This window comes from Fringilla coelebs, assembly GCF_963513975.1.
Source record: "Fringilla coelebs genome assembly, chromosome: 4".
NCBI classification, from domain to species: Eukaryota; Metazoa; Chordata; class Aves; order Passeriformes; family Fringillidae; genus Fringilla; species Fringilla coelebs.
Genome location: NC_140032.1, coordinates 24,206,184 through 24,221,016, shown reverse-complemented (window position 1 = coordinate 24,221,016; position 14,833 = coordinate 24,206,184). Strand labels below are relative to the sequence as shown.

The 14,833-nt window shown below is 34.4% G+C and overlaps 1 protein-coding gene across 1 annotated transcript in view; it reads left to right on the top strand.

The window, feature by feature from the left end:
- The window catches only part of ATP8A1 (ATPase phospholipid transporting 8A1), a gene marked incomplete at its 5' end in the record, with an annotated part of 99,320 nt that overhangs the window by 63,669 nt on the left and 20,818 nt on the right, over positions 1-14,833 (top strand). Inside the window, 6 exons of the mRNA XM_084203998.1 lie at positions 3,539-3,613; positions 3,731-3,853; positions 6,370-6,448; positions 10,271-10,332; positions 13,540-13,596; positions 14,049-14,156. Coding sequence (XP_084060124.1) covers positions 3,539-3,613; positions 3,731-3,853; positions 6,370-6,448; positions 10,271-10,332; positions 13,540-13,596; positions 14,049-14,156 — 504 coding nt within the window. The remainder of the gene's footprint in view (positions 1-3,538; positions 3,614-3,730; positions 3,854-6,369; positions 6,449-10,270; positions 10,333-13,539; positions 13,597-14,048; positions 14,157-14,833) is intronic.

The window sequence follows — 14,833 nt, the reverse complement described above, 5'->3', positions numbered from 1 at the left end:
CACACTCACATAGGATAAGCCAATGCAAAGTCTCATACTTATTTTGGAGGAGCTGTCATTATTTTATGAAGGTGGTTGAGATTGAGATTGTTCTCATGATTGAGAACTCCTTTGTGGCTTGGTTTTATTTTTGTAATTACCATTACTGTAAACACTCTGTCATTAAACTACTCATTTTCTGAAGTTATGAAAATCACTCTTTGACATCAGAGGAACAAAATTTTCCTATTCCTACTTCTCATTTTGCTATCTAGTAATAACTAGTAATTATGTAAAATAACTGGTTCATATTAAATAAAAAGGATTTACATTTTCAAAAAATAAGAAGACCTAACATGAAACATCAAATGAAAGCATAAAAGACCAAGACAAGCACAGGTCAGCTGCTGTGGCTCACTGTGCCATGGCTTACTTGAGGGGTGCAAACTGCACCGAGTTCAGTTTGAAACACACATAGCAGAAAGTGATTGTGCTCGTGCCCACATTTTTGCATTACATGGTTGGAAAACTTAGAAATACAGGGATCTTTGTTGAGGTTCATCTCATTTTAGACAGGCTGGGGACCTAAATCCTTCCTTTTCAATGGAAAATTTTGTAGGCATTGAACTACAGAATGGTCTAGTTTTCGCTGCCTGTTCACATATATAGTCTAAAATACTTTTTAAGAGCACCAATCATCTTTCCTTCTGTAAAAGGGAGCTGGGTTAGTAATTTGAGTTGTTGGAGTAGGACCTATTCCCCAAGAGAGGAATGTTTGAGTCTGCTCCTAAATCAGTGTTAGGTCCAGCATCCTAAAAACCTATTTTGCAGTTACAGCTGCTTTCATTGTCTGTCATAACTAGGATGGAACACTCTTGTCTCTGAATAAATTGCCCACTGCAGAGCAAGTGTTTCTTGTGACTATTAATAATGTAGTAAGCTCCATATTACTTTTTTCATACAGGGTTAAGAATGTAATTTTCTAGGGCCAAAGAGTCAGAAGTTAAGTCAAATTGGTGGGTTTTTTCCTTCTTCTCTTATAATTTGAGGTGAGGGCTGTGAAAGTCCTTTGTCTTTTCTTTTCCCACCTTTTAGATCTTTTAATTTTGAGCCACTATGGCATGAATCAGTTGTTCTTAACATGAATATTCAAATACTATCTTGTAAATAATATAAAATTAATGTTTCTGCTTAGATACTAAAGATGTTTTGCCTCTAGAAGTTAAATATGTGGTATTCCACTAAACAGTAGCGTTTCTACCAGAGACCACTGCTTTTAGCCCCATTGAAAGATTTCTTCTTCATAGACTTTTATTGATATTTAAGAACTTCAGGACTTAGAGATGCTACCAGATTTCATCTCTCTTTAGTTTGCATCTAGGCCTCTGACCGAGATACATTCCAGTCCCTTCATACACTAAAATGAACTAAAATGCCTGTAACTTGTGTGCTTTCTTTAGAAAAAAGTAAATGCTAATATTACAGGAAGTCAATACTATGCCTTAAAGGATTTCTTTACAGTTTTATACTAAAACCACTTTCAGTTTAAACACCTTGAAAATTCTAACTTAAATTCTGTACAAAATAAGCTGAAAACAACATTCCATTGCAAAGTAAAATTTTATTCTAAATGCTTGCCTTGCTTTTTAAAATTCACTCCAAAACATTTCCAACTGTTGCTTAACATCACTTACCTGTAAGAGCAGTCAACATGTGGAATAGATTCAGTGTATCTATTTAGGCCTTTCATTTAAAATTAGTGTTTTATAACACTTTGCCTGCTAGTTAAATCACAGTGGAAGGTTAATGTCTTTTCCATATACTCCTTGGGTTATGAAGGGTCAATTCTATGTGTATTTGTGGTCTTCTGTTTTCTTCCTAGAGAGTGATACTTTTCTTAACTCTATTTGCAATTACCAGCAATGAGATGTACACATATTTATGACCAGCTACTGAGTCACATATCTTCCACCACCCTAACCTTTTAAAATCAGTATTTCTGAAATTTACTCCAGTATTTGATACAAACAAGGGAAAAAGCATCAGTTGTACTGATGTTGAATGCATAATTAATTACTCTGTAATGCACAATTGATTATGTACTCATCTTGCACTGTTACACTCAGCTACCTAGAAACTGCTGCCAACAAATTCATCACAATTAAATCATAATTCATCTTTTGAAATTCAAAAATCAAAATACAAAAGCTGCTAAAAATCTGATTCAGCTAAAATTAAGTAATTTCATTGTCTTTTAAGTGTGTAGTCTGAAAGGTTAGAAAATTGTGCTTGCTGCACTTAAATCTACCAAAGTAAACAAATTTAGCATTATTAGATTTTGGAAAATTCAGGGTATTCTCTCTTTCTGTATTTCAGCCTTGAACAGTCATGATTTTGTATTCAATCTTGTTTTAATAAGTGGCCACCAAAAAAAGAATTACTCTTATCTGTTGAACAAACAGCAATTTTAGCTGGATTTTATCTGGCAATTTTTGTGTTAATAGTTACCAAATTCAGGATGTTTTCTATCTCAAAGTAGTCATAGTCATGTTCAGACATTGCACCGCGTGATTTTAAAAAAAATCTGACTTTGGTCATAGAATCCAGTCCCCTGAAGGTCAGGCTGGGTACATACTGATAAACATACATATTGATTGTAGTAATTCATGCTTCCTTAATGAAGTTCAATGAAATGTGAACTGTAAGAAAGCAGCATTTAAAAATTCACTTGAAAAACCTGAGTGTTAAAGGGAGTAGAATGTTCAGATGATTTTGACTTGTCTTACCTGCGAGCTTGCGTTTTTCGTAAACCATGTAGTTTCAGTGTACCTTGGTAATAAAGATTCGTCAGATGTGCTGCTTCTCCACTTTGTCATTGAACTAATTCAAGGATGAGAATAATAGGAGAAAGTAGATATGCTGCATCCATTAGAAAATATGTTATCACATGTTTCAAATTAAATCTGCTTTCACCTAACCTTTTAGCAAAAAATTATTAAAATTATGCAGTTAATGATATGTCCACTTCCCTTTCTACAGTACCCTGTAGCTGAGTTAGTGTTTCTTAACTAAGTAGTTCTACTTTAGTGCTCTGGTAAAACCTAATTCTTTTATGAGTAAGGATTATTGGTAGTTTTAAGTTCCAAACAGCAGGTTAGTCTATGAATTCTCTTAGTCAAGTTTGCTAACAATGGGAAGATGATGACTGCTCATCTGTAGGTTCCTCCTCCACCAGCCCATATTTCTCAGAATTTTTATTTCATTAAGAATTAAGTGAGCTTAAATCACTCTTAAAACCTTAAAGAACCTGACAATTCTTCTGAAAATAGCGACCTCCTTTGAATGTTTTCCTGTTTGCATGGAATTGCTCACATATCTGCCTAGATTGCCCACTGTCCTTGATTGAAAGTTGGGTTTATAATTAATTTTTTCATATGGGTTTAAACCACAACATTTTCAACTGTGTTGTAGGGGTATCCTTTTTTGAGAGGCTCAGGAAAAATCTGTTTATTGTACCTTGCAAGACATTTGAGTAATACACAGTTCTGATCTTTTGCAGGTCTGGTTTGCATTTGTCAATGGCTTTTCTGGACAAATTCTTTTTGAAAGATGGTGTATAGGTCTTTACAATGTGGTAAGACAATTTCTGTGCCTTTAAGTACATTTAAGCATTAATGTATCTTGAGTAAGCAATCTTTAAGCAAATCCTCACTTCTAAAATTTTGCAATTTTTTCTTTTTAAACCACCTAGATGTTTACAGCAATGCCTCCTCTAACTCTTGGAATATTTGAAAGATCCTGCCGAAAAGAAAACATGCTGAAATACCCTGAGTTATACAAGACCTCCCAAAATGCACTGGACTTTAATACTAAGGTAGATCTTTGTAAAGATTAAACATAAAGCAAAAATTCATAGGAATTCAGTATAGTTACCCTTTTTGTTCTATGCTGCTCATAATTAAAAATTGAGGGAATTTTTATTGCTACTATTTCCAGGTATATACTTGTCAGTGAATGGTACAAATCATACATATATACATATATATATTCATTTTTACCAAGTATGGAAATGGACAACTAGGATTTCATTTTTTTAATCCCTTTTTTTTTTCCTGCTGGTAATAAAGCTGTCTTCTGTAGGCAGAAGTGATTAGACCTCACTGTTGCTGGGCTGTATGTATTTGTACTGTTTTATGGAAATGGATTACTGAAGCCTGTGGAGAAGTGCTGCAGTGGACAATAAGAACTGTCAGTAGATTTGTAGAGGGAGGGACGTGGTACTATTCTTTGTCAATTTGGAGTTGTGATTTTATGGTTTAACTTTGAGTTTTGGGAAAAAATACTTGGAGTCAAGAATGTGTCAGTGTGGATCAAAAGGAATCTGAAGCTACTTTTGGTGGGAAATGGGTGATATTCATCTTAGAGATACTAGCATAAGTAGTAGTAAAAGAATGTGGGACTCTTTAACAAATAAAATACAGAAGATTTCTACAGCATTGCCCATAAAAAATCTCTTTTTAAAAACCAAGTTAAACTTGTGCCTGAATCTGTGATTTCATGAGTATTTAAATTTTGTAAATTATTCTTCTGATTTTATTTTTCATAAATATAATTGTGATATTTCAAGTAATGTCATTTTGTGTTGAACTTGGAGACATTTTCAATATATCCTGGAATTAACAATGCTTACATGTGATGGTCTGTAGTAAATATGCAGAGCTGTTACAGCATACTTAACTTTTATATCTGCACCACTTGTGCTATATAACTGAAGTTACCCCAATATATACGTAACTATTTGTCTAAACTATCTTTATTCACTGAAACAGATGAGATTTTTCTCCTTCTGCCTCATTTCATCCCTTCACCTATAAAAGCCAGCCTGAAAGTTGTAAGGATACTGTAACACAGACTCTTGTGTCCCTGTGAATGCTTTCCAAATATGAGGCTTTTCATGGTCTCATAAATACAGAAGCTTTTGTGTTGTGATAGTTTTAATAAACAGCGTAAGTATGAATTATAATAGCTGCTTTTCTGTTCTAAAATAAGCTTTAATTTATTTTTTTTTATTGCACAGATGTATTGTTGACTTAATTGGAAATTCTGTGACTATTCCCGTACAACATTTGCTATGAGTAAATGTCTACAAACTCACCAGCTACAAAATTCCCACCTATATAAGTTGAATAGTTGGTGTTAAAGATTTGGAAACATTACTGCCTTGAATATTGATGCAGATATTTGTTATGGTAAAAGGGATCAAAGGTTATGAGGTCATGACAGAGGTTAAAGGATTAGCATGGGACAAAAAGAATTGGTCAGGAAAATGGAAAAGTAGAACTAATTTTTCTTGCACCCACCTGTGCTTTCTGTCAAATAAAAACTTCTGGTAATGACATAGCAAGAAGGAGAGACAAAGGTTAATGAGTAGCACAAGTTTAAATGTGCAAAGTATTAGAGTGTAAATTGGACTAAGTGTAAATTGCATGTACACTTGGACATGCAACCAAGTGTAGCTGAATAATCTAACAAAAGACATTGAGACTGTGGAAAATGTGAGACAGGCAACTTAATTTCAATTGTTTGAACACCTTAACACTCAAGATACACATCAGTCAGTTACAATAAAAGGCATAACAGTCAAAAGCATTGTTAGTGAAAAAAACATTGTTGCCATACTGAAGGAAATGGGCTATATATTTTTTATTGAGTCTTTTTATGTCATTAAGCAACATATTGTGGAAAGCATTTATAGAGTGTTTTTTCTTAATACAATCCTTTGCAGAAGGCATCTTTTTACAAATGAAAATAGGTTTGGAAGTAAAACTTCAATTGTTTAGCAAATACATTAAAGGAATTTCAATACGATCAAATTGTGCTCCTCAAAAGTGGAGTACCTAAGGAGAAATTTAAGGAAGAACCTCATATTTGTCCTTTTTAAATTCCTTTGTGTGTGGGAATATATGTTAGGCATATGTGTAACTCAGGTTTTCATTTTTCTACTATCTAAATTTATTCTTAGGCTAAATGCAAATTTTGAAAGCTGGAGTTCTTTTTAATTCCCCACTTAGAATGTAGCAATTGTTCCAGCTGTCTAGTTGAGGCTCATTTTTTTGATGATATTCCTATATTTTTATATTTTAATTTCCCTTCTGAATTGAAATTAAAAGGAGGAGATAATACACACTTTTTTCCAAAGCATAAAAATAAACAAATGACCCATAAAGAGCTAAGAGGCAGAAAGTGCCTGTCAGTTATATTACTTCACAGTGGTGGCCTAACAAAAACACATTTTGTGAATCTAACACACGGATAAAAAGAAAGGTCAGGGTTCACAGAGCTAGTTTATTGCAAATGGTTCTCATGGATTTTCTGTTTTCTCTTTCTCAGGTTTTCTGGGTTCATTGTTTAAATGGCCTCTTCCACTCATTCATTCTGTTTTGGTTTCCACTAAAAGCCCTCCAGCATGGTAAGTATTATGAAAATAAAAATATAAATGCTGAAAAGTAAAAAATTTCCAAATATTATCTTTTTTATAAGGGAAGTTTTATAAATAATAGCAGTTCAATGTGATTAAATTTCAATATACCATTTGTAGAACTAAACCAGATGCCATATACATAAAATTTTTATTTAAGATCTGTGTAAAAGCAGGAATAATAATATGTACATATACATTTAATTATTTCAGTAGTGTTGATGTGATCTGAAACAAGATGGAGAAAAAGAGATTTCTAATTAATTATGCTAATTTTTATGAAATACACTCCCATGGTAAATACCTACACAATCCTAAAACGCCACGGTCCCTTGTATTGTCTCTTACATTTTGTCAGCATTTAGTTTTACTGTGTATACATTCTGTCCTGTTTGTTCAAGGCCATACTAACCTGCTAGTTTATGTTTCTAAGAGTGGGATTGTGGCCGAGGAACAGAGACATCTTGGACTGCTCAGTCCTGTCCATGTTCTAGTTCAACTGTTGTATATGCTTGAGCTGCAGAAGGAGATGGGGTGGTTGAGAGGAAAGTGATGCTAATTAAAGGAAACTTGAAAGCACTGCTTCCATTTTATGGGACTGTTTGGGGCTGGAAGAGCTCTCATAAAGGGGGGATTTTGTTTTGTCCAGTTTGTGGGGAGAAAAAAACAATTGTGTACCTCACACCTTTTCTGAAAATTAGTCTCTTTTCAGTTTTGGCGATGTAGTCAAGCAGTCTGCCCTGGCATAGGGGACTTAAATGTTCTCATGGAATTTTGAAAGTGCTGAGACTAGCAGCTCAGCTCAGCTGAGTAACAGCTGCTTATACCCTAAAAGCTTAAGAAAAAAACACTCTGTGATTCCTGATGGGTAGAGGGATGGATGTGGCCGCCTGTTTTGTCTGAAAGGCCACTCACATCACACTGAATGTGAGTTCAGTGGCAACAGTTTGCATTGGAGAGGTTTAGACAGCCCAGGAGGAATGAAATTCCCAAAATTTCAGTGCATACTCTAAAACCATAATCTCAAATTCAAACTGAAATCCCTGTTGAAAGCTGTAGCAAATCCATGTGAGAGATTTATGCATTACATCAGGATAAATGTTCAATGAGTGTCTGTGGTGATGCAGAGTAGAGTTCATTTGTGAATGGCAGAGATACCTGTACAAGCACTTATGAGAGCTCAGCCTCCTCGTTCCACAAACCCTGGGCTAAAACTGTCTTGCTGCCAAGTGGCCTCTGTGAGTCTGAACAAATTGCCTGCTACCTTCCCTTTTCATTGCTAGAGAAAGGATGGGTAAAGGGAGCAGAGCTGGGATTTGGGGGAATTGTGTACATCATGAGGTGATATAATCAGTACCTAGCATGGGTCTGGTGGTGCTCAGAGTTTTACATGAAGGAGATACAAGTGCAAAAAAAAGATATGCTATTAATTAAATCACTGGTGTCTGCAGTGTGAAGAGGAAAGGGAAGCAATGCTATTAGTTTCCTAAGGAGTACCAGAGACAGGAACTTCTGAGAATAAGTCCCTGTTTCCACCTTCTCTTAACAAAGAAGAGGTGCAGGTAGATCCTGAAATATGGAAGTTATAGCTTAGCTTTGTGCATTGAAGTGCTGAGTCCCAGCACTCTGGTGGAAATAGGCTTATCTGCCTGCCTATTCCTCTGTCTTATTCTCACTATGCTCTTTACTGCTAGGTATATATTGTAAAGCAGTGCAGGGCTGTATTAGCAGGTATTTATTAGAATGTTGAAAACCAAATCTTGAAGATGAGTAAAATCTCTTGGCACCCTTCTGTTGGTCAAATTCTCCTGTTTACTCGTAGTCTTGCTTGTCCACCTGTTTCTTATCTGTAAGTAGAAAATTTCAAACTGCATATGTCATAGTAGACTCCATCAAGAAATATGTGATCAGAGAATAAGTATGGATTTGTAAGAATTATTTGTCAGAATTGGCTCCATGGACCTTACCATTGTACAGTACACAAAATTTACACTCAGTGTACTGTCACATGGATACAAAAAGTGACACATCAATCTTCACAGAAGCTTCTTCAGATGCAACTTTGTCAGCATAAATTGGAAAAGCCAGACTGGCATGTATTAGTAAATTCACCATGTGCTCTCTCTTTTGTATAATCTTTAAAATAAGCTATAGTCTTAGCCTTTTTTTTTCAGGCTTCAGCTCCTGTAGTCCTTCTTGGTGTGCTAGTCTGTCCAGGGAGAAAGTTAAATAGGGGAAATGTCAGAAATGCAACCAGCATCACTAGAGCTAAGGATGCAGCCATTGTGAGCTCCTCATCATGGAATGGGAGACAGCTAGGTTAAAGCAGGACTTCTATCCTAGTATTTTTGTGTGAAGTTGTCCCCTCATGTCTCTTCCAGCATATCAGTAAATACATAATTTTTTTCAGTGTTAAACTGCCTTCACAAGTCCTGAAAAGCTTTTAGAGAGGAGCGTTCTTCATCCACAACCAAAATGGACTTAATTTCAAGCATATATAAAGATGATATGAAGGCTGGAAAAACATTCAACACAAATATGAGAATGTACTTAATTGGCAGTGTTTAATATACCATATGCCAGCTGAGATAGTGGAAAATAAGTGTTTCCAACTGTTTATATCAGAATTTATCACCATTTTTGTCACCTTCCTCTGTCCAGCCTAATCAGAGGAGTTATAAATCCATCCCTTAATTCGCCTCACAGAAAAATACCTTCATTCTTATCTTACCCCCAATACAGCTTTTAAAAAATCCTTCTTTATTACTCTTTTTCTTATTGTCTTTTACTTTTATCCTTACTTATTACATACACTGTATCTTACACTCTGTATAATGCAGTAAAAAGCAATATCCCAGTGGTTAGAAACTCCACAGCAAGAGTGTTAAAATTTTGTTGGTTTAGTTGCAGTATATGAACAGTCTTGAATGATAAAAGCATTTCAAAACTGAACATGGGAAAATGCAGCCACCTGAGTACTTTTAATTATGAATGAGGAATTTCTTCATAATAATTCAGTTGTTGATTATCCCATATCTAAAAATAAATTTGACAGAAGTGGGATCAGAAAAGCCTATGCTGTAAAAATAGTCATGAACTTCTGATAAAGAATGGAAAATTCACTGCTTTAGAATCTTAAGCTTAGGAAACATGTGGTTTTTATGAAAATACGATTTTTTATGAAAATGCGTCTCTTGAGAGCTCTGCCTCTGCATAACTGATGTGTGTGTGTGTGTGTTTCCATATATGCCAAATGGATATGTATTTATATGAATGCAAATATTTGAGTTGGGTAAATTTTGAAAATTTTATGAATGACAAGCATCTCAAGAATTTTAACTGAGTATATTCTGTATTTTTACTGAAGTTGAATTCAGAAATATGGATAAGAGTAAAGATAAGCTTCCATACCAAAAATAACAGAATTTATGAAAATCTGATTCTAAGCTTTCTGCTTACTTACATATTATAATCAATATGTACTATAACCATTATATTTCACATCTTTCTGAAGATAAGATTTTATATCTCTGATATTAAAAGAGACTCTAATTGCACTCTACTGAATACAAAGTTGGTCTTATTGGTATATGGTATCACAAAAATTTCCTATTTCCTGCATAAGTCACTGAAAGTTTTAGAGCACTAAACATGATACAAGTCATAGTTCCCTGGCATTCAGTGCAGTTCAAGATGAAATCTCTTAGTACCCTGTAGAAAGTGCTGCCATCTCTTTTGTATAAAAATTAAGATTATATAGTCCTGTTGTGGATGTTTAAATGTTTTTATTTTTATCCCTGCTTCCTTTTCCAGGTACTGTATTTGGCAATGGCAAAACTTCTGATTACCTGCTCCTGGGTAACACTGTATACACTGTAAGTCTACATTGGCTCTTAACTACTTTAAAGATATGCTGCTACTATTACTATTAATCCTATTCATAGATGACTTAATTCAGTGCAGTGCCTTAAAGAGTGCCATGAGAAATGGGTCTTGAATGACTCTTTGAGAAGGTTTGGAGTGCACTTTGTGTTCTAATTCCAGTTTTTAAAACAAAGCAGTTTAATAAAGATGCAGAAGGTACATTTGTTCTTTATTGTTAACTGTCTGGTTTTTTAAATAATGAGACTTCTAATTCCCTAATTAGCATGCTTATTAATTTAGTTTAAGCACTTGCATTGGAGAAATCTCAGGTTGTTGATTATAGAAGTGGTTTGTGGACTTCTGATGATACAGTCCTGTTCTCTCTCTCTTAATTTATCATGAGGCCTTAAAAGAGGCATTGAGCCATACTGAATAAAGGTTGTGGGATGCCTTTTCAGAGGCAATCAAACCACCAGAAATACACCTGATCCATACCTAACTGTAAACTTCTGTTGCTGTCATAGATAGTAGTCATAATTGTTTTTTTTCCTTTTAATCTTTTATCTCCTAGAATAAATTAGTAAAGCTAAATATATGTTTTTCACTTACTAGATATGAATGTTACTCAATAGCTGGTTTTCCAAGATCTGTCTTAGAAGAAAATTATATTTATGCTTACTGTCCTCTGTTCTTCAATGTTAAAAATTTAATTAATTTTTCAAGTTCCTCACTGTTGGCAGGTACAAAAAAGAAATTAATTCTCCCATTAAAGTAAGGGGGCTGTAATATGAATTCACATCAAAATCACTTATTTGGGGAATAAGGAAACACCATAACTGAAATAAAAGGAAAATATTCTAGACGTGTGCTAAAACAGAGGTCGCAATGCTGCTCATATGTCACATTCTGCAACTGCTTCTCAACTAGGAGAGCTGAAACTTGACCATCTTGAGAGGTTATTTTCTTGCTACTAACCTGCAGAGTGGTTATCTTATCTTATCGCAAAAAAACTATTTTTCTTCACTTTAGGTTAAAAGTCTGGGGAAATACAGAAGTTGAAATTGATGTTTTCCTGCTCTTGCACAGGAATGCAAGGAAATCTGGAACAAACGTGATTTTTGGAGAGATTTTCAAAGTTAGGGGGAAGAGTTTTATTTTTTTAAAATCTGTTCATGTGAAGTATATGAGTAGTAACAGTTGTCAGTCATACCAAAATTCTGAGGCTAAGGTAATTCTCATTCCTCATACTGTTTACAATGTGGTTTTCAGACGTCTGTAGTCATCAGTTCTGCAAAAGTCAGTAAGAAAGGAATTCAGAAGTTGATATAGTTTAGTTTCTTTGGATCTACAAATAAAATTCAGAAATATGCAATGATTCATAATATGTCCTGGAATTATTTCTTTAAACATAAATTCCAAATGGGAATGGAGTGCTGTGAAAATATCTGTATGACCATTATAGAGAGTCTTTTTTAAAAAAAGCTCGGTCTTTATACAGAAGACAAGTTTGAGTTCTTGCTTCTTGAGTAGGATTTGTTGTAAGTTTGGATGAAGCAGAGGAGGGAGCAATAAATCCCATATTCTTGAGGGAATAGGTCTGTGCATAGTTGGTGATTTTGTTAGGGGTATGAGATCTGATCCCATCACAGGTCAGTAGAGGCTATATACTCAAACTGTGTATCTCCTTTTATAGAGATCTGCAGTGTTTGTTTTGTGTATACATTTTGTCTATGCAGCATCAATGGTTGATCTTATTCTGAAGGATGTTTACTTCTCTTATGACTCACCCAAGTAGCAAACAAGTGTTCCAAAGGAGGTTGTTTGGGTTATTTTTCCATAACTTTTTTTCATGCATACAACTACAGAACCCAAACTGGATAGACAAAGCAAATTATAATACTCACAATCATCCTTGATTTTCTTCTAATTAGATTTCACATGTGTTTTAGATAATGAAATTGTGGTGGTGTGACTTTTTTTTTTCTTTTTCTTTTTTTTTGTCCTTAATAGCACAGTTGAAATAGGAGATTTCAGAATTTCAGAATTGAAAGTATAAACTTATAGGTGAAAGCTTCCTGGCAGTATTTGTATCCTTCTGTGCACCAGACAGAGTGAAAGATTTGTCATGCATATTTAACATTTTCCTAGTCCTTTAATATTAAACTGGTTCAATCAGAAGCTTCGGCCTCTGATTGAAGTACACTTCTTCTGAATTTCTGAGGCTGCTTGAAGTTCAATACTAACAGACTCACTGACAACCAGTGCTGCCAAGCTGTCCAACAAGCTAGAATTTAAACTATAGCTGTTAGAGTTGGAGCTTGGTCTTTGTGACTCCTTTTGTCAACCTTATATTCTTCAGATTACATGTAAAGCAAAACTTGTGATGCAGATTCATGAGTGAGTTACAAAATGTCGTAACTATTTCTGTGGTAAACAGAAAACTTGCTTGAGTGAATTTCAAAGGAAGGAGATAAACAATTTTCCTGGATCAACTAGTCCTTGCTGTGGGATTATAAACTTTCTCCTGCTGCTCATCTGTAAGCTAAAATAGAGTATGTCCTACAAACGTGGTGTTTTCAGAGACTGCTCTATAAAAATAACAAGGATAAAAAAAGGGTAAAGATCAGAGGGAATAATGAAAATGACTTACTCAATATGTTACTTATATGCAGAACATAAGTCTTATATTACCAAAATTTAACTCCGGGGCTTTTTAGGGTTTGATGCAGCTGACTTATTTACTAATGAAGTGAACAAAACTTTCGGTTGCTTTTTAAGTTTAGATTAATGTAATCTTGAACAATCTTCTAAATCAGTCTTGGTGTAGAAAGTTGTAGTCATCCTGTCTGTAACTAGAGTGTCTTCAGTCTCTGCTGAAGAGAACTACTACACTTTTCACAAACCTTTCTGTGTAACCTAAATACTGTCAATAAAGAGGCTAACACCTTTGTAAGAGCCAGACTTACAGAGTTCTAAGAAGCAAGGATAAGATTTCTAATGCAAGAGAAGAATTTTCCAAATCAAGGGAGTGGCCATTATTAATGGAAGCTAGTAATTCTTAATGTTCTATTATTAACTTATTACTGGGTTGTATCCTTAAATCTTCTAGGAGCAATTTACTTTTTCTTGTCTTCTCCTGAAAGTTTAGCCAAACTAATAATTTCTGTGTGTTAAGATTCCCATATTAAGAATCATCTCTCTTTCTTTCTCTCCTGAAGTTTGTGGTTCTGACTGTGTGTTTGAAGGCTGGATTAGAGACCTCATATTGGACTTTGGTAAGCAAATGTCTTTACCGTATTCTCAAATTTTCTGTGAAATATGATGGATGAATAATTGTATTGTTTCTTCTTATTTGTTATATTGCAGCCTTTAAGAGTTTCTCAGTAGCAAACTGTGGTTACTGTGTGGGAGTACAGAATATCTATATACAAAAATAATGCTCAATATTGAAAATTATGACAGATATAATACTTGAACTAGAAAAATCAAATTGCTCTGGACTTACTGTAACTGAATTTAAATTGACTTAAAATGCAGTAGTAGTCCTGCTGATAGTATAATTTTCCTTTAAGAAATAGCTAACTGAAGTAGTAGAGTTAAATTAATACAAGGCATGGAAATTTCATCCAATATATCAAAACAGCATTATAAATACTAGGTAGCAAAGATCTTATTTTATGTTATAATGCATCTGTGATAATTGTTCTTTTTTTGTTTGTTTTAACAGTTCAGCCATATAGCAATCTGGGGAAGCATTGCACTTTGGGTGGTGTTTTTTGGAATCTACTCTTCTTTGTGGCCAGTCATACCTATGGCACCGGATATGTCAGGAGAGGTAAAAATATATTTTAACTAACATCCAAATGTGTGAAATAAATATTGTTTCAGTCTGTAGTACAGACCTAATCTTTATTGGATCCTTCTGCTAACTAGAGGTGCATATGTTATCTGTCTTCTATATCTCCAATATGGCAGCCATGTTCATTTAAAATATAATAAATTTTTACTCTTGTGAAAATGGAGCTCAGCTAACAGGCTGTGAACATATGGTCTAATGAGAAAGAATAGACAGGTAAGCTGCTTTGCAGTTCTTGGGTAAGCTTTAATTTTCTGAAGAAAAGTCTTACCAAATGCAGTTCTTAGAATTACAGTGCTTATTTTTCTGGAGCATTTTTTAATAATGAAGTAACCAGCAGTAGCCTGGTTAAGGCTGTTTCTAATCTTGAGTTTTACAAATTTTCCAAGTACTTCCATAAAATGCCTTAAAAAAATTTGAGGTGCCATAAAATTTCATGAACTGCTTGTCGTGCACACTTCCTTTTTGATTAATGCGCTGCTTGGAATGCATTATTGTAACGTATCTTTATCCTTTTGACAGTAATTAGTGGTTTCTCATTCATTTTTAATTGCATTTGTGTAAACCTGCTCTGAATATTCCAGATTGGATTGAATCTGTAAAAGATGCTTATTTGGTACCTTATCTGAGTTAATTGGAACTGTAGTCCCAAATTC